This window comes from Drosophila rhopaloa, unplaced genomic scaffold, assembly GCF_018152115.1.
Source record: "Drosophila rhopaloa isolate 14029-0021.01 unplaced genomic scaffold, ASM1815211v1 contig_163, whole genome shotgun sequence".
Taxonomy (NCBI): Eukaryota; Metazoa; Arthropoda; class Insecta; order Diptera; family Drosophilidae; genus Drosophila; species Drosophila rhopaloa.
The window spans coordinates 12,759,843-12,784,177 of record NW_025335043.1 but is presented as its reverse complement, the minus strand read 5'-3'; the positions used below and the strand labels follow the sequence as shown (position 1 = coordinate 12,784,177).

The 24,335-nt window shown below is 43.7% G+C and overlaps 10 protein-coding genes across 12 annotated transcripts in view; 6 read left to right on the top strand and 4 right to left on the bottom strand.

Annotated features, from left to right (window-relative positions):
• LOC108048125 overlaps window positions 1-13,786 on the bottom strand; it is a 29,513-nt gene extending 15,727 nt beyond the window's left edge. The window contains exons 1-3 of one of the 2 annotated variants that reach the window (XM_044457985.1): window positions 13,264-13,786; window positions 8,174-8,567; window positions 7,498-7,755 (exon numbers count right to left, since the gene is read on the bottom strand). In XM_044457985.1, the coding sequence (XP_044313920.1) occupies window positions 7,498-7,755; window positions 8,174-8,532 (617 nt within the window). In that variant the 5' untranslated portion in view covers window positions 8,533-8,567; window positions 13,264-13,786. Of the gene's footprint in view, window positions 1-4,981; window positions 5,692-7,497; window positions 7,756-8,173; window positions 8,568-13,263 lie in introns of those variants that run through there. The other variant, XM_017128614.2, reaches the window with a different exon arrangement.
• On the top strand, window positions 1,630-2,112 carry LOC108048128 (lysozyme A/C-like). The gene has a single exon (XM_017128617.2). It carries the CDS (start codon window positions 1,648-1,650, stop codon window positions 2,068-2,070), a length of 423 nt encoding a protein of 140 aa, XP_016984106.1. The 5' UTR covers window positions 1,630-1,647; the 3' UTR covers window positions 2,071-2,112.
• Window positions 3,095-3,556, bottom strand: LOC108048134 (lysozyme A/C-like). The gene has a single exon (XM_017128622.2). The coding sequence runs from the start codon at window positions 3,554-3,556 to the stop codon at window positions 3,134-3,136; it is 423 nt and encodes a 140-aa protein (XP_016984111.1). The 3' UTR covers window positions 3,095-3,133.
• Window positions 6,313-7,032, bottom strand: LOC108037623 (lysozyme A/C). The gene has a single exon (XM_017114251.2). The coding sequence runs from the start codon at window positions 6,874-6,876 to the stop codon at window positions 6,454-6,456; it is 423 nt and encodes a 140-aa protein (XP_016969740.2). The 5' UTR covers window positions 6,877-7,032; the 3' UTR covers window positions 6,313-6,453.
• Window positions 9,777-11,313, top strand: LOC108048119 (ester hydrolase C11orf54 homolog). The gene is made up of 2 exons (XM_017128603.2): window positions 9,777-10,018; window positions 10,332-11,313. Exons 1-2 carry the CDS (start codon window positions 9,934-9,936, stop codon window positions 11,213-11,215), a joined length of 969 nt encoding a protein of 322 aa, XP_016984092.2. The 5' UTR covers window positions 9,777-9,933; the 3' UTR covers window positions 11,216-11,313.
• Window positions 11,480-12,807, top strand: LOC108037648 (ester hydrolase C11orf54 homolog). Its single transcript, XM_044457986.1, has 3 exons — window positions 11,480-11,568; window positions 11,630-11,721; window positions 11,816-12,807. The coding sequence occupies exons 2-3, from the start codon at window positions 11,637-11,639 to the stop codon at window positions 12,697-12,699; spliced, it is 969 nt and encodes a 322-aa protein (XP_044313921.1). The 5' UTR covers window positions 11,480-11,568; window positions 11,630-11,636; the 3' UTR covers window positions 12,700-12,807.
• Window positions 13,787-15,587: 1,801 nt separating the features above from the next.
• LOC108039454 (JNK-interacting protein 1) lies at window positions 15,588-18,939 on the bottom strand. Of its 2 annotated transcripts, none has more exons than XM_017116472.2 (5): window positions 18,592-18,939; window positions 18,013-18,389; window positions 16,946-17,670; window positions 16,493-16,680; window positions 15,588-16,426 (listed from the first exon to the last, which is right to left on the bottom strand). In XM_017116472.2, the coding sequence occupies exons 1-5, from the start codon at window positions 18,702-18,704 to the stop codon at window positions 16,354-16,356; spliced, it is 1,476 nt and encodes a 491-aa protein (XP_016971961.2). In that variant the 5' UTR covers window positions 18,705-18,939; the 3' UTR covers window positions 15,588-16,353. The 2 variants fall into 2 exon arrangements, with proteins under 2 accessions (XP_016971961.2, XP_016971962.2); XM_017116473.2 differs by having other exon boundaries at window positions 16,946-17,649.
• Window positions 18,940-19,950: 1,011 nt separating this feature from the next.
• Window positions 19,951-20,533, top strand: LOC108039452 (lysozyme X-like). Its single transcript, XM_017116470.2, has one exon. It carries the CDS (start codon window positions 19,963-19,965, stop codon window positions 20,383-20,385), a length of 423 nt encoding a protein of 140 aa, XP_016971959.2. The 5' UTR covers window positions 19,951-19,962; the 3' UTR covers window positions 20,386-20,533.
• A 610-nt stretch (window positions 20,534-21,143) lies between these two features.
• On the top strand, window positions 21,144-21,740 carry LOC108037651 (lysozyme X-like). The gene has a single exon (XM_044457847.1). It carries the CDS (start codon window positions 21,159-21,161, stop codon window positions 21,579-21,581), a length of 423 nt encoding a protein of 140 aa, XP_044313782.1. The 5' UTR covers window positions 21,144-21,158; the 3' UTR covers window positions 21,582-21,740.
• Window positions 21,741-22,329: 589 nt separating this feature from the next.
• On the top strand, window positions 22,330-22,883 carry LOC108037649 (lysozyme X-like). The gene has a single exon (XM_017114280.2). It carries the CDS (start codon window positions 22,345-22,347, stop codon window positions 22,771-22,773), a length of 429 nt encoding a protein of 142 aa, XP_016969769.2. The 5' UTR covers window positions 22,330-22,344; the 3' UTR covers window positions 22,774-22,883.
• Window positions 22,884-24,335: the final 1,452 nt, after the last annotated feature.

The window sequence follows — 24,335 nt, the reverse complement described above, 5'->3', positions numbered from 1 at the left end:
GGCTGTCAATTCGTCTACGATGAAAATTTGACGATACGGCCCGAAGGGTTTTGAATGAGCATGAAGCAGATTGATCATTGAGCCTTATCACAAATGTTTGTTTACAAATTCCTTTGACGTTAGCCATTTTATCAGTCTTGATAGTAATTTTTTAAATGGTATGGAAAACCGTTGAGCCGGGGAAGACCCGCTATGGCGGCCTCTCGTCTTATCTTTCAAGATTCTTAGCCATTATCCTAACAGTTTTCAACTCAAAGTTTGGCTGACAATTAGCGACGAGTTGAATGGAAATGAGGTTTAATTGGCCTGGGCTTATTGTGAGCACCGAAGGCACAAAGTTCCGAAGCGAACTCATGCATATGCAATGAGGTCTGGTCGACAGAAAATTCTTGTTGGTCAGAACTGTTAGCTGACACACTTTGGGGAAAGAAAAGCCATTAGTTATTCTGCGGCGTCTCGATAAATCAGCAAAAAGTAAAAGTGATAAGCATTCTTCTCCGACAAAAGAATCGACAACTCATCGACGTTGAGCGCTCCACTCATTCACAAATTAGCATTAATTTATGAATTCATCTATAATTCATGGGGCTCTAAGAAGGTCACACTTGGATGCTGGATGCTGGAGAGCTCTGACAACCTGAAGCGACTTAGCAATCCCCTATCCCCCTCCTAAAAATCTCCCAACTCCCATCTTTCGAATGCCTCAACAGTAGCCTTTTGTCATTTGTCTTTGCTGTTAGCCACACGCGAAAGGTTAACAACTTTCTTGGCATTGCAGAAATCCGTGGAAATCTGTGCTGGCTCCCCAGGCGACTGACTAGTGTAGGCTTATTGGTAACCCCAGGAATACCGCTAGCGAATAACCCCGCCCCGTAGAAACAGCGAATGGGGTTAATGTAACAGCCTGCACTGACTGCGGCTTCGTAGTTTGCATACTTGTGGTCGGGTCGTTAGTCAGAGTCTTACTTCAAGACAGAGCCAGTACCTCCATCCACCGAGAAAGCCATGTGCACTGGAGTTGTTGACTGTTGATGATGTGTGGTAGCCTTGGGGTCGTTGACGAGTCGCTGGTTTTACGATCGAACGCATGCCCGTTACAAGAGATGAGCAAGCCCGGGCCAAATAGAGTTCTTTTGAGGTCTGCGCCTCAAACTAACAATCTAGATACAGCTCACTCAAGTGCACTAAAGTAGAGCTAAATGTTTAGCTTGAGTAGCCCGTACCTTCTGCCCACTGAAGACTCGTAATTGCCCACTCCAGAGGTAGCGGAGATGCTAACAAGGTTAATGGCTTGAAGAGGCAAACGTTTAAGCTGAAAAATTAATATAACTTGCTCTAAAAACCCAAGAGTCTGGCAAAGATGAGGCTAATCGTGTCTGAAAAAAGCTTGCATTACTCTAATGTTTTTAAGGCGCGGCTTCGAACCATTTAGTAATGGCTGATAAACGCTATAGATTAATAATATTTGGTCTGGCCATTTTAAATACACAGTTATTAATTGTCTCGTGCATAATTGCGATAAGAGTGTAACTAGGGGCTTCAAGCTCACTTGAGATAGTAACATTGTGAAGATCTACTTCTTGAGATAATGAAGTCCTATAAAATAGGCGCCCACTCTCCCTTTCGACATCAGTTTCAATTGAAATCATGAAGGCCTTCATCGTTCTCGTAGCTCTGGCTTGTGCCGCCCCTGCTTTTGCTCGCACCATGGACCGTTGTTCCCTGGCCCGCGAGATGTCCAACCTGGGCGTTCCTCGTGACCAGTTGGACAAGTGGACCTGCATCGCCGAGCACGAGAGCTCCTACCGCACCGGAGTGGTGGGACCTGAGAACTGGAACGGATCCAACGACTACGGCCTCTTCCAGATCAACGACTACTACTGGTGCGCTCCTCCCAGCGGTCGCTTCTCCTACAACGAGTGCGGTCTGAGCTGCAACGCCCTGTTGAGCGACGACATCACCAACTCCGTCCGTTGTGCCCAGAAGGTCCTCAGCCAGCAGGGATGGTCCGCCTGGTCCACCTGGCACTACTGCAGTGGATGGCTGCCATCCATCGACAGCTGCTTCTAAACTGATCTTGACCCTGAATAAATGATTGCATAAAACCTTAAACTCATGGTTGTTTATATCAAGTGCCTAGTTTGTTTCAGGAATTCTATAACTTCCAATTAAATTTCAGACGCAAGTCAAAACATTCCAAGTTTTGGTATCTCAGAACTTTAACTTTTCAAAGAACTTAACTTTACTTTAAACCAAAACCAATTCTCTATAAATTCCGACGAATTTCCAAGGATCTGTTTCAAACCAACTCTCCTGAAAATCATCATAGATTTCTGGCCCATCCCCGATTAACTGTATTTTTGCTAATACCTGGAACCTAAAAAGCTTAAAGTATAATTCGCTGACTGGCAATGAAAACAATTTTATAGCTTAATTCCTTTGTTTTGCCCAGCTTTCTCCTAATTTTGATGTTTTCCAAGCCTCAATTGTACCCCAAGGCAATAAAATTCGAATCGTTTAATAATCGCCTATCGTGAGCTCAATTCCAAACAAGCCAGAGGCTCAAAAAATTTGTATAATCGTTATGACATTATTGTATTCGCCAATTTTTAAGTTCTCTCGTGGTGGAGACGGAAGTTTGCATTATTTGCTTGAAGTTTTGTATATTTAAATTTAGAGTCATTGAGCTACCAGTTTGACTGGTTCGAGCCTCACGTCGAAGCTGATTGGAATTATAATGAATTTGTCTGCGTCTGCATATTATTTGGCTTTGACCCGCTGTCATTTTTTAGCTGTCTGTCAGGCGAAGCATTAAGTTTACTTTCTATTGGAGAAAAGATATATATTTTATGTTGGCTGTGCAAAAGTTTCTAACTTCGTACTGATATTTATGGCTTTATCACTTAGATAAGCGAATTCCAACTAAATAAGCATATTCTGTTTAGTAGATTGGAAAGTATCTCGGCCAAACGAAGCATTAAAAAATGCAAACCATAAACGTTTCAGACTGTTAAAGGGAAATCTAATCAGAGGCTATTCTCTTCACATCTTGTTTAAATCAAATAATTTCTAATGGGTAATAGATCAGAAGATGTTGTTTTATGCAATCATTTTATTCGGGGTCAAAATCGGTTTAGAAGCAGCTATCGATGGATGGCAACCATCCGCTGCAGTAGTGCCAGGTGGACCAGGCGGACCATCCCTGCTGGCTGAGGACCTTCTGGGCGCAACGGACGGAGTTGGTGATGTCGTCGCTCAACAGGGCGTTGCAGCTCAGACCGCACTCGTTGTAGGAGAAGCGACCGCTGGGAGGAGCGCACCAGTAGTAGTCGTTGATCTGGAAGAGTCCGTAGTCGTTGGATCCGTTCCAGTTCTCAGGTCCCACCACTCCAGTGCGGTAGGAGCTCTCGTGCTCGGCGATGCAGGTCCACTTGTCCAGCTGGTCACGAGGAACGCCCAGGTTGGACATCTCGCGGGCCAAGGAGCAACGGTCCATGGTGCGAGCAAAAGCAGGGGCGGCACAAGCCAGAGCAACCAGAACGATGAAGGCCTTCATGGTGAAACTGATATCAGATCCCGGAAAGCAGTGCGCTTTTATAGCCGGAGTGGCCAAGTGGTTATCTTGAGTATTTGTATTCAATGGACGGGTTATCTGGACGTGTCGAAAGGAATCGCAGGAAAATCGGACCATATTGATAATACCATTGATAATTTCAGTGGAGTATCTCGATAATATGGATGAAGTATTACGGCGATTCGGCTGTGAATCCCCTCACAGTTGACTTGACGTCGCCATGGTTTCAAGTCCACCTGCTCTAAATGGATGCAAATCGGTGGAAGCAGCTTTTGTGATATGGAGGATTGTTTGTCTGGCCAATTGGCCTCTGATCTCAATTATGGCCTTTCTGCTTCTCGGTTTTTGGTGGCCCATTGGCTTCAATTAGTCTGGGGTCTCTAACAAAAGCCCAGGGCTCAGGGCCCCGTCCATTCCAATCGGGTCCACAATGCCCCACTGCTTATTGCCCCAGTGCGGTTACCCAATCCACCAATTGCTTCATTTGTCAGGGCCCGTCAAGGTGTCCAACATCTGTTGATGGCCCGGCTAATGTGGCTTTTGAGGTGATTTTCAAAAGAAGGAAGACTTTGGTTATATGGGGTGGCGCGAAAAAGAATGTCTCAGCCGACCGCAAAAATCGCGTGAAGAAAGAAATTTCTTTTTCGGTTAAAGCTGAAAGTAAGTTGGCCACTCGCTGGGTTGCGTGTAAGCCATATGGCCACCTACTCCTCCGACCCCGCCCCCTAGACTCTATACTCTAGACCATGGCCAATGCATAAGCTGTTTAACAATTGTTAAATCAGACCGGAACAGATTTTTCTGTAGTTCGGCATACACTCGCTTTTTTTTTCCATTTTTTTGGGTTTGCCTGTCTTTATGACTGTTATTTATTTATTTACAATCTCCGCGTTTCCCTCCCGTTGGTTGCTTTTGTGGCCTCTTCTTTGTCTCTGGACAAAGTGGCATTGTTACTCGGATTGGGGCTGCGTCGAAGACTTTGAAGTCTCGTGCCTCAGCCAATTCAATTTTCACTTCAATTTTCCATGAGTACAGTTAAACGTAATTTGTTTTCATACTTTTATAACGCACACGCACCAGCATTAACGACTTTTTATTGTTTTTTTTTCCCCCGGAGTTCTTTTTCTCGGTATTCTCGAGAGTTTCTTTCTAGCTCGGCTTGATGTGGGCGTCACAGTTCAATGTCAGAGCTACCCACATAGGGATTTACATATCTAGATTTGGGCAGCAGTTAAAAGAAAGTCGGAGCCCATTACCATATGCATAAGTCAGAGCCGAAAAAATCCCATCTAGATCTTGACCAAGTGGGTCTTCCGAGCGAGTGAGTAACGAAAGCCCTGGACTCCATTCGACCCCCTGACTTAGTTGGTTAACTAGTTCGGGTTTTTCTACTCCTCACTGGCTTACCTATTTTGCCTAGGCCGCTGCAACTCCAGATTCTGGTCTTCGTGGACCGCTCTCCGAAATCCAATTGAAACCAGGTACAGCGTATTGACACAATTCCAAATTGGGCCAATGCAGAAGAACGTTCGCAAATTCGTTGGCTAACTAACACACACACTTTTCGCATTCGAATCGACTTTCATGCTGCACTTTGCGTCGTCATCGAACAAGAAACATAAATTGAGAAGATTAGCACGAAGCAAACTGGCAGGCAAGAACCACTCGGTGTGGTGTTATTATTATGGTGGATGCTGCAATAGGCCAAGTTGGGGCCAGTTCTAGCCGGGTCCAGTACTCGTTTTACCGTTAGTGCACTCCACTCGCGATGCTGTTAGCTGTTAGCCAAGAAACGGGTGGGGGAAAACAGGGGGCCGGGTGTCAATACCGCACTTTTCTATCCAATCAAACTCGTTTCTTCCGAGAATACACAATAGGAAAATTCATATCGCGTAATCGTCAGTAACACGTAACTGTGCGCGAGGTGTTTGAATGTGGAGTTCACCACAGGACCAGAGGATCATGCACACTCTGGTTGCCGCACTAAAAGCCTATCGATTGAACTTGGCTAGACCTCAGGAACATCTAGCTAAGCCATCGTTCGCCTAATTGCTAACCGAAACAGAGTTTTATGTCCGAAATCTGCGATCGTAACGTCCGCTTCAAACAAAAGTCACGCACCGACTGATCCGAAGCCGCAGACTTGGCCTGAACCCAAGACGAGTTTAAAAACCGAAGTCGGAGCCGAAGAAGCAATCGTGATTGCTACTTTTCTCTCTCTCGGGTTTTCGTATAAGACTTATTTTATAAGATTTCTTTTATAAGACCCCCACTTTAGAGCCACAGTAGCAACTGCACACCTCCAAATTAATGAAGACTGTCAAGCGCCTGGGGGAATCTTCAATTCTCAGAGCATGACCACAAACTGTGATTAGTTTGGAGAATGTGGCAACCCAAGCCCCATTAGAATTGAACCAAATTTAGAAAATCAAAGTGTCTTTACTAGGAAATCAATATGAATGCTTAGAGGCTTGGAATCATTGATTGAGGACAGAGAGCCATTGCAGAAAATCCATTATGACCAGGTGGACTATCCCGGCAATTGGATGATTCTGGCTTTATCTTAAAGCTTTACTTTCATTATTTCAATGAAATTAAAAATCTGCAAAATTTTCAGCAAAGAGAATAATGAGCGTCTATACTCCTACTGGTAATTGGTTAGCTAAACTTAACTTTAACTTTTGTTCCTTTTAAGCAGCAACCACGCACATGCTAGTCTAATGTATGTTATAGAATGATTAGGGCTGTTAAGCATCTTTAATGCTCCGACTACAAAGACAATGTTTATTAGCTAGAATATTGTGGAAACTCATGGCCCATTCAAATTGAACCAAATTTTGCAAATCAAGATGTCTTTACTGGGAAATCGGAACTATAGCTTAGAAGCAATCATCGATGGACGGCAACCATCCGCTGCAGTAGTGCCAGGTGGACCAGGCGGACCATCCCTGCTGGCTGAGGACCTTCTGGGCACAACGGACGGAGTTGGTGATGTCGTCGCTCAACAGGGCGTTGCAGCTCAGACCGCACTCGTTGTAGGAGAAGCGACCGCTGGGAGGAGCGCACCAGTAGTAGTCGTTAATCTGGAAGATGCCGTAGTCGTTGGAGCCGTTGTAGTTCTCAGGTCCCACCACTCCGGTGCGGTAGGAGCTCTCGTGTTCGGCGATGCAGGCCCACTTGTTCAGCTGGTCACGAGGAACGCCCAGGTTGGACATCTCGCGGGCCAAGGAGCAACGGTCCATGGTGCGACCAAGAGCGGGAGCGGCGAAAGCCAGAGCTACCAAAACGATGAAAGCCTTCATGTTGAAAACTGATGTCCAACCAAGAGAAGCTTCGAGTTTTTATAGCGAAATATTCGACTGATAAAGGAGTTATCGCCTTCACGCGAACTGATACGAACTCCATTTTGACAAAGCGATCGATAATTTTAATTAAGTCCCATTATGGAAAATTTAGCAGCAAATGCAGTCTATTTGTAAACAATACCAAATCGAATCGCTACCTAAGTTAATTGATTATAAGCATTGTCGTAGATATCAATGAGTATTTATTTATATTTAGGCTATACAATTTCTCATAAAGCCATAACGTCATTAAGTAAAAGCTGTCACCGAACCTCAAGTCCTCAATCTTATCTACAAATATAGACGACTAATTCTTATATTGTTTTAAAGATACCGCCTATCTGTGCTACCATTTAAGATAGCAGAGTATATTTTTACTTGGGAAAGGATAAATTTCCTTTTTTTAAATATAACAAAAATTATATACAATAACAAAAACTTTCAGCATAAATTAAGGCAGCACTTTTTTATGGCTTTATGTTTTTTGGCTTTACTAAAGCCTGAAAGTATGCAATATATTTGTGGCTGACACAAGCTGCCAGCTATGGCTGAATATTTTGAATAGTTTGTTATGCTTACCTGTCAACAATTGACTTTCCCGCTTCGTACATGGAGTCCAGGGAGTAGTCGTCGCCAATGGAGCTGTAGACATTTGTCTGTGTCCCAGCTGTGTCCACTTCGCAGTAGCTGCAGCTGCAGCAAGAATACTGGGAGCAGTACGAAGATGCGTCCAAGTCGGTGATGCCAATGGAGCACTCCTCATCGAGAGGTCGCGGCTGGAGTTCAATATCCACGGGAGCTTCTTTTGGCGGGGAACCCCCGCGCGGTGAACGATTGCTGAAAGTCAAAAAATTAGTTAAGGTATTATGACACTGGTTTTAGGTGTTATGACATTTGCCCATTTGTCTTGATTTGTTTGCAGAAGTAATTAACCAAATCTTTCATTTATAAAAATATTTCGTTGGAGGAAGTTTGCTAAACAAATTATAATTCTTTTTGAGACAAAATGCTTAGTACATTAATGGACTGCTTCAACCGCTTGCCTTGTTCAATTTACTATGATTGCTATTAAAGTGTTCAAACGATCTGTTATTACGATAAGTGCTGTGTAATATGAAGTCGAACCCAATTCTGTTTAGATGTTAATTAAAAAATTTAGTTATTTTACTCGCATAATAAATCCAATCAGTTTGCAATTATAAAGCTAGTGTCATAACAGCATAATACTTGAGAATCGGAACAAATGAAGTCTTACCTTTTAGTGCGTGAGTCCATCGTGTCCATGACCACGTTCCAGGTGCGGTGTATCAAGTAGAGCAGAAACAGCACCCTCGACGTCTCTCCATTGTGCGGTGTTGCATTGTTGGAGGCACTCTGTCCGGCCCCCAAGCAACTGCTTGAGCCCAATCGCTCCTGGTCGGATTTGTGTGGGCTCTGGGGATCGTGGTGGGGATGGCGGGCGGGCAGGGTCTTGGAGCGGTACTCGTTCTGCAGGCAGTATTCCCTCTTGTGCTGCTGGTATCGACGGCGCGTATTGAACCTGGAGTTCCCCTCGCCGGCGGCTCCCTCCTCGGCCCCGTCCACGCCCCTGCTCGATGCAATGCGATTGCCCATTACAAAGTCGCGGATCAGCGCCTGTCAGTCATTGCCTAATGTGACATGGACATGGAACACAACACATGTAAGTGGGGATGTCTGCATGGATGCAACTATCTCGGTGCTGACACAATTCTGCCAACCAGTTTGGCCAATAGCCAGCGTGAAAAAAGTGAAGTGGCCATCGGAATTGGGTCAGCAACGAGTTCTCTAAAGCTGGCGACCTCGTTCGCCTAGAACAAATGCCTGTAGATGGCTCATCGGCTAACTTTGTAATTATGATAAACTATACATGCATTTTCGAAATGATGGATTGCACGGACCAGTTTGGCCATAATCCTGGACAGCCAGATTGCTCCTCTGCGAGGCGTTGAGACTGCCAATTCATGGTATCTATCAAACAAATCCAGGCCAGCCAATCAGCGGCAGCTCATTAGCCGGCAATACATCAATTTAGCGCCCTTGGACGATTTGTACGCCCAGCACTTGCGGCTTGACCCGAGACACACCCGAAGTGAACTGTATTTGAGCTATATAGTCAACGAAACCACATATTCCCTTATCTGGTGCGGCCCACTGACGTAGTAAACGTGACCGCTAAATGACAAAACTCGATCGCAGAACCAACCACGGGCACTATCAGTGGACAACCGGCCGAAAGAGGGCTTGACTTATCAGTGAGCTACAGTGAAAGGTGCCCCACAGGCATTTTACTACCTCTGCTAAACGCAGAACCAAAAAAATCTTCTTTATCGGTCGGCAATTAACTTATTTGATTAGGCATATATTATGGAACCAGTTGGTAGAACAACTTTCTTGCTGCCACAAAGAATATGCTAATGTGGGCCATTAAATGGAGCACCAACCAGTTATTTTAGGGTCCCCAACCTAAGCCCTTAAGAACCTTTTCTGGCAGTGAAAGTGACGACAATGAAGTGGAAAGTTTTTAGGCCTCTATGTAACAAATGGTAGGGTAGGTTGGGTCATTAAACGGAGTGGCTACTGTAGTGAATTAACCGCACCATAAATATGCCTTCCTGACATGCGCATTAAGCGTGTGAGGTGTTGGATTGTGCCATCCCTCTCCCCCTGAGAACTTTAAGAACCAGATTCTCGACTCTAATTAAACTAAATACGGCACAAGAGTTTATCTTATCAACGGATGCACGCACCGCAGACACCCTGTACGACCAGCAATGTTAACTATAGGGCAAACCGGGAGCCGAGCACTCAACTTTAAAATACGAGACCCCATCTGGTGTTAGCCCACAGTCGCGTTTGCACCGATCTAGCGAGCGGTAGACTTTTGCGCTGACCGAGAGAAAGGAGCCAACAGAGCCGAGAACCTGAATCAGAACGGGGCCAGAATCGCAGCAAAGGAGTAAAGTAACTAGGACACACCTCCGGGCAGCAGACAAAATGAGCCAGAACCAACTGAGCACCGAGCAACTGCTCTTCGAGGAGAAGCCTCTTTATGTGCCCCCATTGTCGGAACTGCAGAACGGTGAGCCAAGCTGACTCTGATTTCCAAGAGATCCGCGAGATAACAATACGTGCCATATTCGCTCCGAGTGCCATGTGCAAATGACCTTCAACAACGGTGCCGAACTTTCCATAGCCGGTTTTCGGTCGGTTCTGACGTTTCAGTGTACTGTGCACACTGTGTGTTTTGTGTTTGGCGTTTTCTGTTTTCATTGAGCAGTCCAAAACAGAAACATATGATTGGGCCGAAAAAGCTTTTCGGCATAGCTTTTGCTATATGTCGTCTAGATGGAGGTCGAGATAAAGCTTTAATGGATTTCTCTCTTCTCCTCCAGTTATACAGGGTGCCCTGACCGCCAACTTTGCCAAAGTGGACGTGAGTGTGGGTCCTTGTCCGGATTTGAAGGCCCAGCAGTTTGGTCTGGTGGAGAGTGGACTGGGTGGCAAACCAACTCTGCTGGAGGCAGGAGGCCCACCCTTTTTGCTGCCCTTGGTGCAGCGCGATAAGTTGTACAACATCAAGGAGATCACGCGCAAGATCCAGGGTCCTGGCAAGATCTTTGCCGTGGGCGCAGGAGCAGGTCCTTGGCCAATCCGGGGATCCAACTGCGAGGGCATCTTCAATCTGTCGGTGAGCGAGAAGGATGAGCTCACGAATGGGAGCTACACTGCCACGGTGAGGGGGGAACAGGAGGAGTGTGTCCTGGAGAAGATCCCCCACACGGAGCCCCGCTGCGCTTTGCTCCTCAACCTCTTCCTCAGCCAAGGGAAACCCGGTCAGGTCCTGAAGATCACCGCCAAGCAACGCACCGGCGAACTGAACTTCATCGAGTGCATCCGCAAGGGTCTGGAGAACCACTACGGCGATAAGGTGGTGGGTCTGGGAGGCATCTTCGTGATCAAGAAGGGCGCTGCCCATCAGCACGTGATGCGGGACTTCAGCAAGACACCCATCCACACCGACGAGGAGGTCAACGAATGGCTCAAGTTCTACGAAATGCCTGCTCAGCTTAATGCCGTGGGCACTTTGGTGACCAAGGAGCACGACCTTGACCTTCGCCTGCAGCACTTCCACTCCTTCTCCTTCAGCAACTGGGGTGGTCACTACCATTACGATACCACGCCCGATGTTGTGGAGTACGAGGCCTACTTGAATGTTGCTGAACGGGTGGTGAGGGTGGACAAGCCCGAGGCCACTCACAAGGTCGGACGAGACTAGATCTTATCTCTCATATCTAGTTGTAGATGACTTTTCCATTTGCCCCAAAACCCCCCATAAATAATTGTAAATAAACAAAATAAAAACTTTAAAATAGAGTAGTCTTTATAAATTAGCCAAAAAAAAAACAAACTAAAATGATAGGCAGTAAAACAGCTGAAGAAAACTGGAGGCCAAGTGCCTAAAGAAAATTTCTGGCAAGGTTAAATAAAACTGATAGGTAAACTAGAAGAACCACATTATTTTTTTAGCTCCACCACAAAATTAAACATCAGTCGAAACCCTGTATCAGTGCAGCATTATCATGACAGGCGGTCGAATAGCTGACATTTTTACCAGACGATGGTATTTTGGTCAGTCGCTATTGTACCTCCAGCAAGGCAAGTCCCTGAACTCATATCGCAATATTTGCAGAGATAACATGAGCCAGAGTCACCTTCAAACGGATGGGCTTCTCTTCGAGGAGAAACCACTCCATGTGCCGACCCTCTCAGAACTAAAAAAAGGTGAGCATTACTGAGTGGAATCGCCCCGAAGCGTTGATAAAAATAGTTCTCATCTAATTGAGGTCTCAGATAAAGCTTTTCTCTTGCTCTCCAGTTATACAGGGTGCCCTGAATGGCAACTTTGCCTCAGTTCATGTTAGTGTTGGTCCTTGTCCGGATCTAAAGGACTCCCAGTTTGGCCTTGTTAAGAGTGGACTGGGTGGCAAACCCACTTTATTGGAAGCAGGTGGTCCACCCTATTTACGTCCTTTGGTGCAGCGTGAGAAGCTCTACAATCTGAAAGAGATCACCCGAAAGGCTCAAGGACCTGGCCAGATATTTGCTGTTGGTCCAGGAGCAGGTCCTTGGCCCATTCGCCACTCCAATTGCGAGGGTATCTTTAATTTTTCCCTAAACGAAAAGGACGAACTCAAGCAGGGCAGTTACACGGCCACTGTAAGGGGAGATCAGGAGGAGTGTGTTCTGGAAAGGATCCCCGAAAACGAACCACGCTGTGCCCTCATCCTGAACTTATTCCTAAGCGAGGGAAAACCAGGTGATGTGCTCAGAATCTCTGCTAAACAGCGAACTGGTGAGGAAAACTTTGTGGACTGCATTCGCAAGGGTTTGGAGCAGCACTATGGTGACAAGGTAGTTGGCCTGGGAGGAATCTTTGTGGTTAGAAAAGGCTGTGTCCACCAGCATGTGATGAGGGATTTCAGCAAGACACCGATTCACACCCAGGAGCAGATTCAACAATGGCTAAAGTTCTACGAAATGCCCGCCCAGCTGAATGCCGTGGGCACTTTGGTGACCAAGGACATGGGACTCGACCTGAGGCTGCAGCACTTCCACTCCTTTTCCTTTGAAAACTGGGGTGGCCACTACCATTACGACACCACTCCAGATGTAGTGGAATATGAGGCATATCTCAATGTGGCCGAACGTGTAATACGAGTGGACAGACCAGTGGTAACTGACCAGTTGGGCAGAGACTGATATGGACTATCTTCACCTGTCTAACATATCAAAACTGCTAATAACTGTGCACATAAATAAACTCTTCCGAGAAAATGTTTTCAGTTTCTGTCTGGTCTTCGACCATTTAGATCGCATCATTTGTGGAGCAGAGCCCCCAGGGGATGGGCTTTACGTAATTGCCAAAAATTAGAGCCGCCGCTTTCTTCGAGATGCAAATCGATGGCTAAATGATCTGTATTCCATGGCGATGAAGCATCATCTATTATGAGGCCGGTGTTCTGGAGCTTCACGGTTGGTCTGTTGAGAGACGCGATATGGCCGTCTAGCTAAGCAGGCCGTAAATAATGCCCCAAACATGCAGCAATCTATGTTTTTCTTTTTGCACCACTGGGCATTAATTATTTAATAACTCTGATTCATGCAGAGCACCGCTGCGAGTGCATTGGCGAATTCAGCCATTAAAACGTTTTTTATATATTCCTCCAGGCCAAAACAACCCGTTTGTTGTGACAGTTACAAATCGCAGTTGATTGGCGCATCGATCATAGTTAGATAAATATTTATACAGATAGATAGACTTACCCACTCACGCTGGGACTCTCCCTAAAACTCCTATTGTTATTTTGGCTCGACGGCGTCGCTTCTTAACGGGTTCCCAATATTTGCATTTAAATATTTATTATTCCAGATTCTGGTAACCTTTTTATGAAAGTAGCACTCTTAGCCGAAACGCGCACACAAACTCGAAAAACATCCATCGATTGAACCAATTTAATCTACCAGCGGTGAAATGCAAATGCGATTTCTTCGTCGTCCCACGAAAAAGAAAATCTCTTTTTTGTTATTGTTACCGTTGTTGTGGTTGTGGTTGTTGTAGCCGTTTTTGTGGCTCAGGCATACTCGGTTTATTCATATTTTAAACACACCATTAGCACTTTTTATTAGCTGCCTCGCTTTGATTGAGTCGACTTCCACCCGACTTCACTTTACCAGATCCGACGACTAAGACTACGACTATAACTTCGTTGGGACTTAAGTTTAAGTTTAAGTTTGGTTTTAGGTTCGGACTTAAACTGGGTCCACGTCTGTTCGACTGAAACGCGAGTTGCAGACTGAATGAAGTCTGCGATCAGATGGCTCGACTGCCGCCACTGGTTGGAGTAGCTTTTCACATGGCTTTTCAGGCGCGTAGATAGCGAACTTGTTTGGGGGATTTCTACAAACATTGGTTCTATCCATTCATGCACTCAGAAAATCAGTAACCCTAAAATGAGGAAAAGACTTTCGTATTTAAGAGCATTCAACTATAAGGAGGTAAATTATAAAATTTTTGCATAACAATAAAACAATTGTTTTCCAATTAATCACGTTCTTCATAAATTACTTTTTCTTCCCTCTTTCCCTTTTCTACACGAATGGCATTTTCTGAAGCCTTAAGCTTTGATATGGATTACAAAAGGAACAAATTTATTTGCATTTCTGTAAACAGGAAGATTTTTTGTGTTTTTAAACGTTTAAATTTACTTGTTCAATATACAAATATTTTCTAGATTTTTAAATTTATAACGTTAGCTTCTAAAGTTACAATTTTGAAAACAATAAAGTTCTTGTATATACAAAATGAACTTTTTTTTTGAGTTTCTTAAATGTACGATTCATTTCTTTTTGATTGAGGAAAAGAGTTCTACCAGCCTCTTTAAACCCCTTTTGATATCGTATCTTTGTAACAAGTCTATTGCCGCTAATGCTGCACCTATGACAAATCAGGTTGGCTTTTCGACTGCTCTGTTTTACAAGCGTTTTTAAATTGAAATTGTCGTTTAATCTCTAATTGGCCACATTTGGTTGATGGAGCAAAGAGGCCGGTCGGCCGACAAGTGCATCAAGCGAGTGCCGCAGCGATTTTCCCAACCCCGAAACCAGTTCCCACACTGAGCCCCTGCCATTTGGCCACAGCCAAAGTCGCTGCCAAGGCTACTTCGGCTATCCATTTCCATTAAAAGCGACACGAATTTAGTTAGTTTTAGCTGGTGCTCCTGTTAAAGCACTTTGCCCAAAGGCAGATCGGGCCCGGCCCACCGCAACTCGTTCAATGAACTACCTCCAAAGAAAGTAACCGAGGCTGCTGGCTGGCTACATAAAAATTGCATAATGATTGATGCCCCAAGGCTAACTGATGTATCGCCTTTATAATAGCACAGCAATTTATTCTCGATTCCCTGGGCGTTTTCATTAATGTGTGATTGTTTATTTTTTTGGCACAGATCCGGAATAGTAAATAATAACATAACATAACATTTTATTGCAAATTTGAAGAATGGAATCTCGGGGTTATTATTTGACTGCTCACAAAGGAAGCCTCAAAGATGACTAAAAAGTTTACTAAAATTAAAGATTTTAGCCTACGCACAAGTGAATTTTTTAATATTAGTAAAATTTGCCTTGATAGCAAGTGTAAATTCAAGAGATGAGTTAACATACGTGCCATGTTATATTATGTAAATCAGTATTTAATTGGTCTCAAGAGATACACCGGCATATTTTATGGTTTTTGGGAAAGCGAAGTTAAGCTCGTTGCTAACTTTTAGGCTGATTAATTTTTTACTAAATTTAAATAGTATCTTTTGGGATGCAAATGACTATCTATTATATTGCCGAACTTAAAATTATGTTGCATACTTTTCAGATATATTAAAAATAAACCTTTTATAACAAATGCAACGACAATCCAACATTTGACCATTATTTACTAAAGTTTTGATAAAAAAACCTAAACTCAAGTTGATTTTTTGGTAAATTTTGTTGCCTTTAAAGAAAATGCGATTATCCATTTTAAATGCGAATGCAGAGTTAGCCTTCCTTCTCTTTTTCCATTATTAATACTCACCTTCTTAAAGAAATACCAATTATGTGTTTTGGATTCTTTTATATTTTCTTTATATATTTCTTTTGTATACATATACAGTATATATTCGTCTGTTTGTATACAACTTTATGGGTTTACACATCTTAGAACTGGGCATTTCTTGAGAATACTTGAAAATGTAGCAGCTGGGTGTTCGATATTGTTGAGTCTCGTAACTGAAAGATTAACATAACTAAACTAAAGTTACACGAAGATCTCTAAATTACTTTGGCCTCACTCTATTTTGTGCTTTGCCAGGATCAGGATGTTGTCACAGTAGGGTCTCGGATATACATATATGTAGAACCAATCTAAATTAATATTATCTGTTTTACAATAGACCCAACTGAGCTACTGACTTTCAAAAAATTGGGGCTCAAAGTGTTACAGGGAGTTCAACTTATCGTGTGTTGTTGGTTGTGCATTTGTCTAAATGTTACGTAGTCGTGTATAAAGGGTGTTCCTATAAAGGGCAACTATTGCTGATTGCTTGAAGCTTGAGTGTCAAGTGGGAGTTTTGAACCAAAGTTAACTATTTACATGTCTAAGATCTTGCACAATTTTTAGGAACGGATAAATAATAATAATCTATAGCTAGGGTTTCTATTGCGAGCTTATTGAATTTGTTTTTAAGATTCTCTTTGAAGAAGAGCAAATATTTCTTGAGATTTTTCCTTATTTTTGTTTTATTCATAATAACCGCACAAAAAATATATCGTATTGATTAATGAATTCTTCGTCTAGAAGCACAAACCGCCCTTGCAAGCCTACTCAATGTAGATGTCCTCGATGGGATAAGCGGTTTCAATGAATTTTTGATAGAATCGCTGGAAAGCACGACTGAAATTGAGAAGGGTGATTGTGTTAATAGGGTTTGTTTTGAGAGCTTCCTGTCTAAGGACTTACCCCACTGCCTCGGCCACTGGTCTGGTGGACTCGGATCCCTTAAAGACGTGACAGGCGAACCGCTGCACCGTGGGGTGTTTGGTGATGAAGCCAATGAAGCGGTGATCGCGAGGGTGAAATGCACAGAAGGAGACGTTCTTCAGGGAGTAGAAGTAGTCGATGCAAGGTTTCTTGTCTTTTTTGTTTTGCTGTTGGGGGGAAAGGAGGTTTATTAAATAGTGTTGTTAATTTATTGCAAAAAATGTGGATTAGTAAAGTGTTTAAGTGCTTTAAACAATGAGATTGTTCTATGGTGACCTCAATCTCTTTAGCTTAGATCTTAGATAAGCAGTTAAGGAATCATTTAAGATCTGATTATGATATTGAGATTAATTTCTCTAATCATCATTTGCTAATGAGTGATCTGTAGTCTCCCAACTCTTCCAGTTGCTTCTCCCTTGATCTCCTACTTACATTCGGACCCGATCGGTCCACCATGCGCAGTCCCTGGTCGGATACCTCCAGGATGCAGGTCTGTCCGGTGGGTGAGTTGCCGTACTCCCCGACAATCTTGCGCACCGCCTGGCAGACCACGCCCGTGCCCTTGTGCGCCAGCGTCTCCACGGAACCGAGGTAGCCCAGCAGGTAGCGCTCCTTCTTCACCAGCTGCACAGTGGGGTCGAACTCGTTGTAGTCCAGGTCCACGGCGTAGGCCGAGGGGAAGATGCCCTGGCGTCCAGTGCGGAGATTCACGCCCTCGCACCACAAGTCCTCGGCCTCCTTCTGCACATAGATGGCGTCTCCGATCTCCAGCTCGATCTCGTCGTGGTGCCGCGGCACAAACTTGTGCAGCCCGCGATGGGTGGCCTCCAGCATCTCCAGCTGGCCAAAGGGCACGCCCCCAAAGGGCGGGGGGAAGGGGGACTGCGAAACGGGAGACGTGATCTGCGGCGACATGCTCTTGAAGTCGTTCGGCGAGTGCGCCGTGCTATGACCACTGTCCACATCGCCCAGACTCTGCATCCGCTCCGAATCCGGACTGGAGTCCTCGTCCATCAAGTATCCGCATTTGAGCGACAGGAACGAGCGCTGCTGGCCAGTTCGAGCTGGGGGCGGGGCTCCTCCGATCCCGCCCCCGTTGCGGAACTCATCTGCCAGGGAGCCAAAGTTGGTGCCACCTAGAAGATGCAGAATGGAAGCTGCAACGAGGCCTTGAGTGGGTTAGCCCGACACTACGAAGGGATGTTAACGAGGACTGTCCGGTTTTCAATGAGGTTTTGAAATCAAAAATTAAATGATATATAAATTGTGTTAAAGATCTAAAGGTTATCTCTTAAGTTATGAGATTCGAAATCAAAATTTAATTGTTTATAAATTGTGTTTGGGAACTTATATGTTTTAAAATGAGTCTTAAGATAAAATAATTTACATTGCAGGAAATAATCATTACTATTTGTATGTTTTGAAAACCGGACTAGCCCCTTAATACTACTTGCATGCAGGACTTTCTAACCGGGAACTAAGTTCTCTAGCTCACTTACATTTCTTATTTTTGGGTATTTCGGGCAACTTGCGACGACGACGCGTGGCAGCTGAATTGGGGGCCAGCAGATCTGTACTGGCTCCTATGGTCACTGGAGCACTGTTGCCACCCAAGCCACTGGTGTCCATGCCCAGGAAGCCACCAATTGCATCCTGGTGGTTCAACGGATGATGTCGGTGCGAGTTGAAGGAGTCGTTAGTGTCCAGAGAGCCATCCGAGGATAAAGTGACCTTCAGGCCATCACCCAGCTCGTCGTCCTCCACTTGGCGTAGCTTGGGCTCATGGTCCACAAGGCCAATGCCATCCTCCTGATCGGAGCCATCGCCGTCGCTCTTCGAGGAATGCGAATCCTCCAGGTCATCGTTGGGAATTAGACTGTGAAAAGGAATTTCATTAATGAGTCACTTGGAAAATGGCATTTAAAAGTTTGTTTTCCTCCAAAAATTTCCGAAATTGCAGTACAAATTTCCCTTCAAGGATACCGACTAATTTTTTTAGGGGGGTGCTCTTGAGGACACGTGCAGCTTCACATCACTTCACTTCATTGATTCGGAATAACCTTTAACCTCTTACTTACGAGTAAAATGCATGGGGATTATTTTTCTTGTTGCCTGCTCCTGATCCGAATCCAGCAATCGTGTGGGGCTCAAAGATGGGCCTGTGGAACTCCTCGAACTCGCTGTCCGCCATGTCTTCTTGGGACCAGGCCTCGGCCAGCTGCCACGCCCACAACTACAGGCTGGCTGGGGCTCTCAATTAGTTGAATACGATTTCTTTTTCGGTTGAATGCCACTCGAATGTGCTTGGCTTTACAGTTTTCTGCCAGCGAAGTCACTTTTTTCACTTCACATGCGAAAATCGATAATTTCCTTGACGTCGCTGGCGTACTTGAGTCCCCGTCTGACGTCCAGATGTGTGTGGTGCCACACGGAGTGGTGCCACATAGAGTGGAGGCCCGAGCCAGGGAAATTTGGGACTTTCAGCTGTCAGCCGTAAGCTCTCGCTCTCTCTCTCTCACTCTCTCTCTCGCTGGCTCTCCAACTTGTTTTTGTTTACCGTTAGCAGGGCAAAGGTTGGGGGCAGCGGCATCCGCCATCCAAGTCGCTCTCCTGGGGGATGACAAGTAGCGCGTCGGCGCAGTGCGTCACATCCGCTCCTTGGGTTCCATGGGGGTGGGTTGCGAATTGCAATGCTGTTGCGCTTTGGGCACGAACCGACAGGAGCGGTTGCGGCCCAAAAGGGGGAAGGAACACATCTTATTTAAGTATGAAGATATTTCGTATTTAAACGCCCTTTCCATCATTCACAATCCAAAAATCTTTCATATTTTCAATTCTGAAACATATTTTTCGTCCAGTATCGAAGAAATAACACATATGAACAATCCTATTTTTTCAAAACTCCTAACACTTACATATATGCTGTCCAAAGTCCTATTTTGTGTTCAAAAATAAATTATTTGGCCATAAGAATGCAAATAATGGCCCGAATGTAGAATATCAAACCTCTTTTATCTTGAAATTAAATTCCCATTCCATTGTCATTCTAAATAAAAAAAAAAAATGTTCTTGTCTGATCATGATTTATAAGGCTTTAAAAAAGATATATTGATACGCGTAAGAATACACTTGTACACTTATTGGTCGGTAAGGCTTTCTTTTCTCTACTAAAATGCTTAACCTACTAAACATCCACTGAACCTAGACGATTAAGCCAAGATAAGATATGTACCTTTCGAGATCTTTTTCTAAGAAATCTTGCGTTTCTCTCACCACATTTATATTTCTAGAGCTATTTATAAATATTTGCAGAACTATTATCAATTATAGCAGTTATTTTAAGTTGATTAAGTTCTACAGAATGTGTTAATCTCCAAAGGTATAAATACGCCGAGGCAGTCTAGAAATGTCAATCATTCTTCTTGAATATCCAGCTTATCCGCTTCACAATGAAAGCTTTTGTGGTGATTTGTGTCCTCGCTTTGGCCACTCCTGCTATCCTGGCCCGCAAGATGGATCGATGTTCCCTGGCTAAGGAGATGTCCAATCTTGGAGTGCCTCGGGACCAGTTGGCCAGATGGGCCTGTATTGCCGAGCACGAGAGTTCCTTCCGCACCGATGCTGTTGGAAATAATCCAGATGGAACCACCTCCAACGGAATCTTCCAACTAAACGATCTGTACTGGTGTCAGCCGTCTAATGGAAAATTCTCCCACAACAGTTGCGGTACTAGTTGCGACGACCTGCGTAAGGACGACATCGCCCAGTCGGTGCGGTGTGCCCAGAAAGTCCTGGGAGAGCAGGGCTGGTCGGCCTGGTCCTCCGGGAACTCCTGCAGTGGAAATGCGCCATCAATCGACAATTGCTTTTAATAGAGTGTCACATTCGGCTCTCAATTTATTATTACAAACATTACTAAACCTACAAAGTCGCAACACACTTTTTATATTTTCTTATTGGGCAACTGTTTTATATTTATTTGCATTAAAAGAAAAGAAAAATAAAAACTATCTATCTTTGCTTCAAATTTTTTAATTATTATACAGTCTTAACTAAAATAAGGATATTTATTAGTGAGATGATTTTGCTTAAGTTTGGGCGAAAAGACTACTTTAAACATAAAAATATTTTAAGCTATTTTCTAATTCTTATTTAGTTTTTCTTTAAGTTTGAACGTACATATTTCATAGTCCCGAGTTTATTTGTTTATAATAGACGGTCAAAAAGACAGATGAGTTGCCTGTATCGACTTGTGTGTGAGTGCCGACTTAAAATACACATATTTAATTAAGCTAGAAGGCTTCATTGTACCTCTGACTTACCTTACAAGGAATACGTTTTTCCAACAAATAGATTATACACACATCGAGTGTAATGGGGTAATAAAGCTTACTCCCAATAAGTCCCCTCGAGGGCTGTTTCTGTGAAATCTCCTCATTTACCCTGACCACATTAATATTTACAGTACCACAATAAAATTTGTGCAGAATTCTTATCGCGGTTGAACAACATATTACTGACAGACGCCTTCGTTTAAAGTTTATTCAATTACACAGAGTTTCGAGATCTCCTCAGGTATAAAAAAGCCGACACAGTAGGCAGAGGCAGTTAACGTTTTATTGATATCCAACAGACACGCATCGCAATGAGATCCTTTCTGGTAATATGTGTCCTGGCTCTGGCCACTCCTGCTATCCTGGCTCGCAAGATGGATCGTTGCTCCCTGGCTAAGGAGATGTCCAAGCTTGGAGTGCCCCGAGCTCAGTTGGCCAGATGGGCCTGTATTGCCGAACACGAGAGTTCCTTCCGCACCGATGCGGTGGGAAGGAATCCAGATGGATCCACCTCCAATGGAATCTTCCAACTGAACGATCTGTACTGGTGCCAGCCTTCCAACGGAAAATTCTCCCACAACAGTTGTGGTACTAAGTGCCGCGACCTCCGTAAGCACGACATCACCCAGTCGGTGCGCTGTGCCCAGAAAGTCCTGAGGGAACGGGGCTGGTCAGCCTGGTCCTCCGGGAACTCCTGCAGTGGAAATCCGCCATCAATCAACAATTGCTTTTAATATAGTGTCACATTCGGCTCTGAATTTATTATTACAAACATTACTAAACCTACAAAGTCCCAACACACTTTTTATATTTTCTTATTGGGCAACTGATTTATATTTATTTGCATTGTAAAAAAAAATAAAAACTATATATCTTTGCTTAACATTTTTGAATTCTATATATTTCGTTATACAGTTTTAACTTTACTAGAATATGGATATTTATTAGTGAGATGATTATGCTTAAGTTTGGGCGAAAAGACTACTTTAATTTAGTTTTTATTTAATTATTTATTTATTTCATAGTTTCAAGTTTATTTGTTTATAATGGACGGTCAAAAAGACAGATGAGTTGCTTATATCGACTTGGCTGTGGGTGGCGAATTAAAATACACATATTTAATTAAGCTAGAAGGGTTCATTGCACCTCTGACTTACTTTATAAGGAATACCCTTTCCCAACAAATACTATTATTCTATACTATTATTCACACATCGACTGCAATGAGGTAACATAGCTTACTTCCAATAAGTCCCCTCGAGGGCTTTTTCTGTGAAATCTTCTTCCCATTTACGCTGACCACATTCATATTTATAGCACCACAATAAAATATGTGCAGAATTCTTATCGCGGTTGAACAACATATTACTAACAGACGCCTTTGTTTAGAGTTGATTCAATTACACAGAGTTTCGAGATCTCCTCGGGTATAAATAAGCCGACACAGTAGGCAGAGGCAGTTAATGTTTTATTAACATCCAACCAACTCGCATCGCAATGAGATCCTTTCTGGTAATATGTGCCCTGGCTTTGGCTACTCCTGCTATCCTGGCCCGCACCATGGATCGGTGCTCCTTGGCTCGGGAGATGTCCAACCGGGGCGTTCCTCGTGACCAATTGGCTCGTTGGGCCTGCATTGCCGAGCACGAGAGTTCCTACCGGACTGAAGTGGTGGGTCCACCCAACTCGGATGGATCCAACGACTACGGCATCTTCCAGATCAACGACCTCTACTGGTGCCAGCCGCCCAGTGGCAAGTTCTCCCACAACGGCTGTGGTTTGGGATGCAACGAGTTGCTCTCGGACGACATCACCAATTCCGTGAGATGTGCCCAAAAGGTCCTGGGGCAACAGGGCTGGGCCGCTTGGTCCACCTGGCATTTCTGCAGTGGAAACCTTCCTCCTATTGATGACTGCTTCAAATAGAGGAGTAAATTCGTTACAACAAACCAAATACTTTTATTCGCAATACACCTTTTGTAACCTTACACATTTATATATGGACTCACCTTAATAAAAATATATTTATCCTTGCATTTTAATTGGTTTTTCATTCTCATATGGATCATTTTATCAATTAAGAAATAGGAAGGTATTACAGAACTAAGAGCACCTAACAATAAAATAAATAAAACGGTTACTGAATTGAAAGATAACAGAATTCCGATACCAATTGGTCTGACGAAGCAAAGCCAGAGCGCGATTACAGGCAATAAGTCATATTTATTTTGACGAATGTCAGAAGTATTTTTGTAGAATCAAATTAATTGTTCTGCCCCAATATATTTGTATTATTAAATGACGATTCATCAATTGTATTTCCAGAGAAATCTATTTCTCTGCTTAAAATCTCAAATTAATTTTAAATACGTACACATTGTAAGTGTTGATACAATTACCCTAGCCAAACCTTAAAATTTATCCTAGTCATAGTTCATCCCTTGCACCCCCCTACAAATTAGCTGTCTAACTTAATTATTCTGAAATCAAGGGAATCAAGAACTGCCATTCATCGTGACCTCGACTCCGTTCCGGACTCCAAATCCGTCTGGGAGTCGTCGTTCCGGAGTGGGAAGCATCCATGTATCCTTTGGGCCAAACGTGCTGCTCCCATAAATCCTTCAGCTCGTCGGCAAATAGAAAGTGCCTGGCTCTTGGGACAGTCGTTTGTCGGTCAATCAGTTAGCCAGCACCATTAAGTTTATCGCTTTGGCTGATGAGTGAGGGGCGAGGATGCCCACGCATGTGTTTAGTGGGTTTTCCGCATATTTTAATAGTCAAGTGGCACTGGCTCTGGTTTCCTTTCACCACCCGCCAGGTTTTCCATTCTTTCCGCCTCCCCTGACGCTATTTACTTTTCTCGAAGCGCAAACAAAGGCCCAAAGAAGCGAGTGGAAAGAAATTGCCATTTATCTACTATTGACTCTGGTGGAAGCATCAAGTGGTTGCCTGTGGGTGGAAAGCGTTTTTCTTTTATGGCGGTTCGACTGGTCCATCTACCTAGCAACCCATTTATTTGACCACTCTCAATGTCGCAAAGTCAGGGTTTTTCTTAACTAACTTCATATTGATTTTATCAAACAGGAGTTTTGCTATTTCTCCAACGGGCTCACTAGGTTTTCCTTACGGTACACTAGTTACTGCGATACCAGCATAAATTAAACGCTTGAATTTGAAAGTCAAGCACAGAAGTCTGTGTGTCTGTCCACCAACCCCAAACCCGTGACTTTTTCCTTGTTCAAGCCATTGAAAGTTGTTGCTGCTGATTAGAAAGTGAAACTGTGATGATATGGTGAAATTTCGATACCCTATTATTATTTGTTTTAATAATATGTATTATTATTTTTTCAGTTAGTTATTTGTATTCAAAATAAGAAATCACTTTTGATTCTTTTTTAATTTTTTTTATAATACAATGCTAAAAAATTAGCTTTACTCATTTTTTTAATGATACCAAAGTACTTGCTATTATTATGATGAAATTATTC

Excerpts from the sequence above, each read along its gene's own strand:
- LOC108048128 (XM_017128617.2), top strand. The coding sequence starts at position 1,648 with ATGAAGGCCTTCATCGTTCTCGTAGCTCTGGCTTGTGCCGCCCCTGCT.
- LOC108048134 (XM_017128622.2), bottom strand. The coding sequence starts at position 3,556 with ATGAAGGCCTTCATCGTTCTGGTTGCTCTGGCTTGTGCCGCCCCTGCT.
- LOC108037623 (XM_017114251.2), bottom strand. The coding sequence starts at position 6,876 with ATGAAGGCTTTCATCGTTTTGGTAGCTCTGGCTTTCGCCGCTCCCGCT.
- LOC108048119 (XM_017128603.2), top strand. The coding sequence starts at position 9,934 with ATGAGCCAGAACCAACTGAGCACCGAGCAACTGCTCTTCGAGGAGAAG. Across the intron at positions 10,019-10,331 it reads ATTGTCGGAACTGCAGAACG|TTATACAGGGTGCCCTGACC; the intron begins GTGAGCCAAGCT and ends CTTCTCCTCCAG.
- LOC108037648 (XM_044457986.1), top strand. The coding sequence starts at position 11,637 with ATGAGCCAGAGTCACCTTCAAACGGATGGGCTTCTCTTCGAGGAGAAA. Across the intron at positions 11,722-11,815 it reads CCTCTCAGAACTAAAAAAAG|TTATACAGGGTGCCCTGAAT; the intron begins GTGAGCATTACT and ends CTTGCTCTCCAG.
- LOC108039454 (XM_017116472.2), bottom strand. The coding sequence starts at position 18,704 with ATGGCGGACAGCGAGTTCGAGGAGTTCCACAGGCCCATCTTTGAGCCC. Across the intron at positions 17,671-18,012 it reads AATACCCAAAAATAAGAAAT|CTTCCATTCTGCATCTTCTA; the intron begins GTAAGTGAGCTA and ends GCCTCGTTGCAG. Across the intron at positions 16,427-16,492 it reads CCAGTGGCCGAGGCAGTGGG|TCGTGCTTTCCAGCGATTCT; the intron begins GTAAGTCCTTAG and ends TCTCAATTTCAG.
- LOC108039452 (XM_017116470.2), top strand. The coding sequence starts at position 19,963 with ATGAAAGCTTTTGTGGTGATTTGTGTCCTCGCTTTGGCCACTCCTGCT.
- LOC108037651 (XM_044457847.1), top strand. The coding sequence starts at position 21,159 with ATGAGATCCTTTCTGGTAATATGTGTCCTGGCTCTGGCCACTCCTGCT.
- LOC108037649 (XM_017114280.2), top strand. The coding sequence starts at position 22,345 with ATGAGATCCTTTCTGGTAATATGTGCCCTGGCTTTGGCTACTCCTGCT.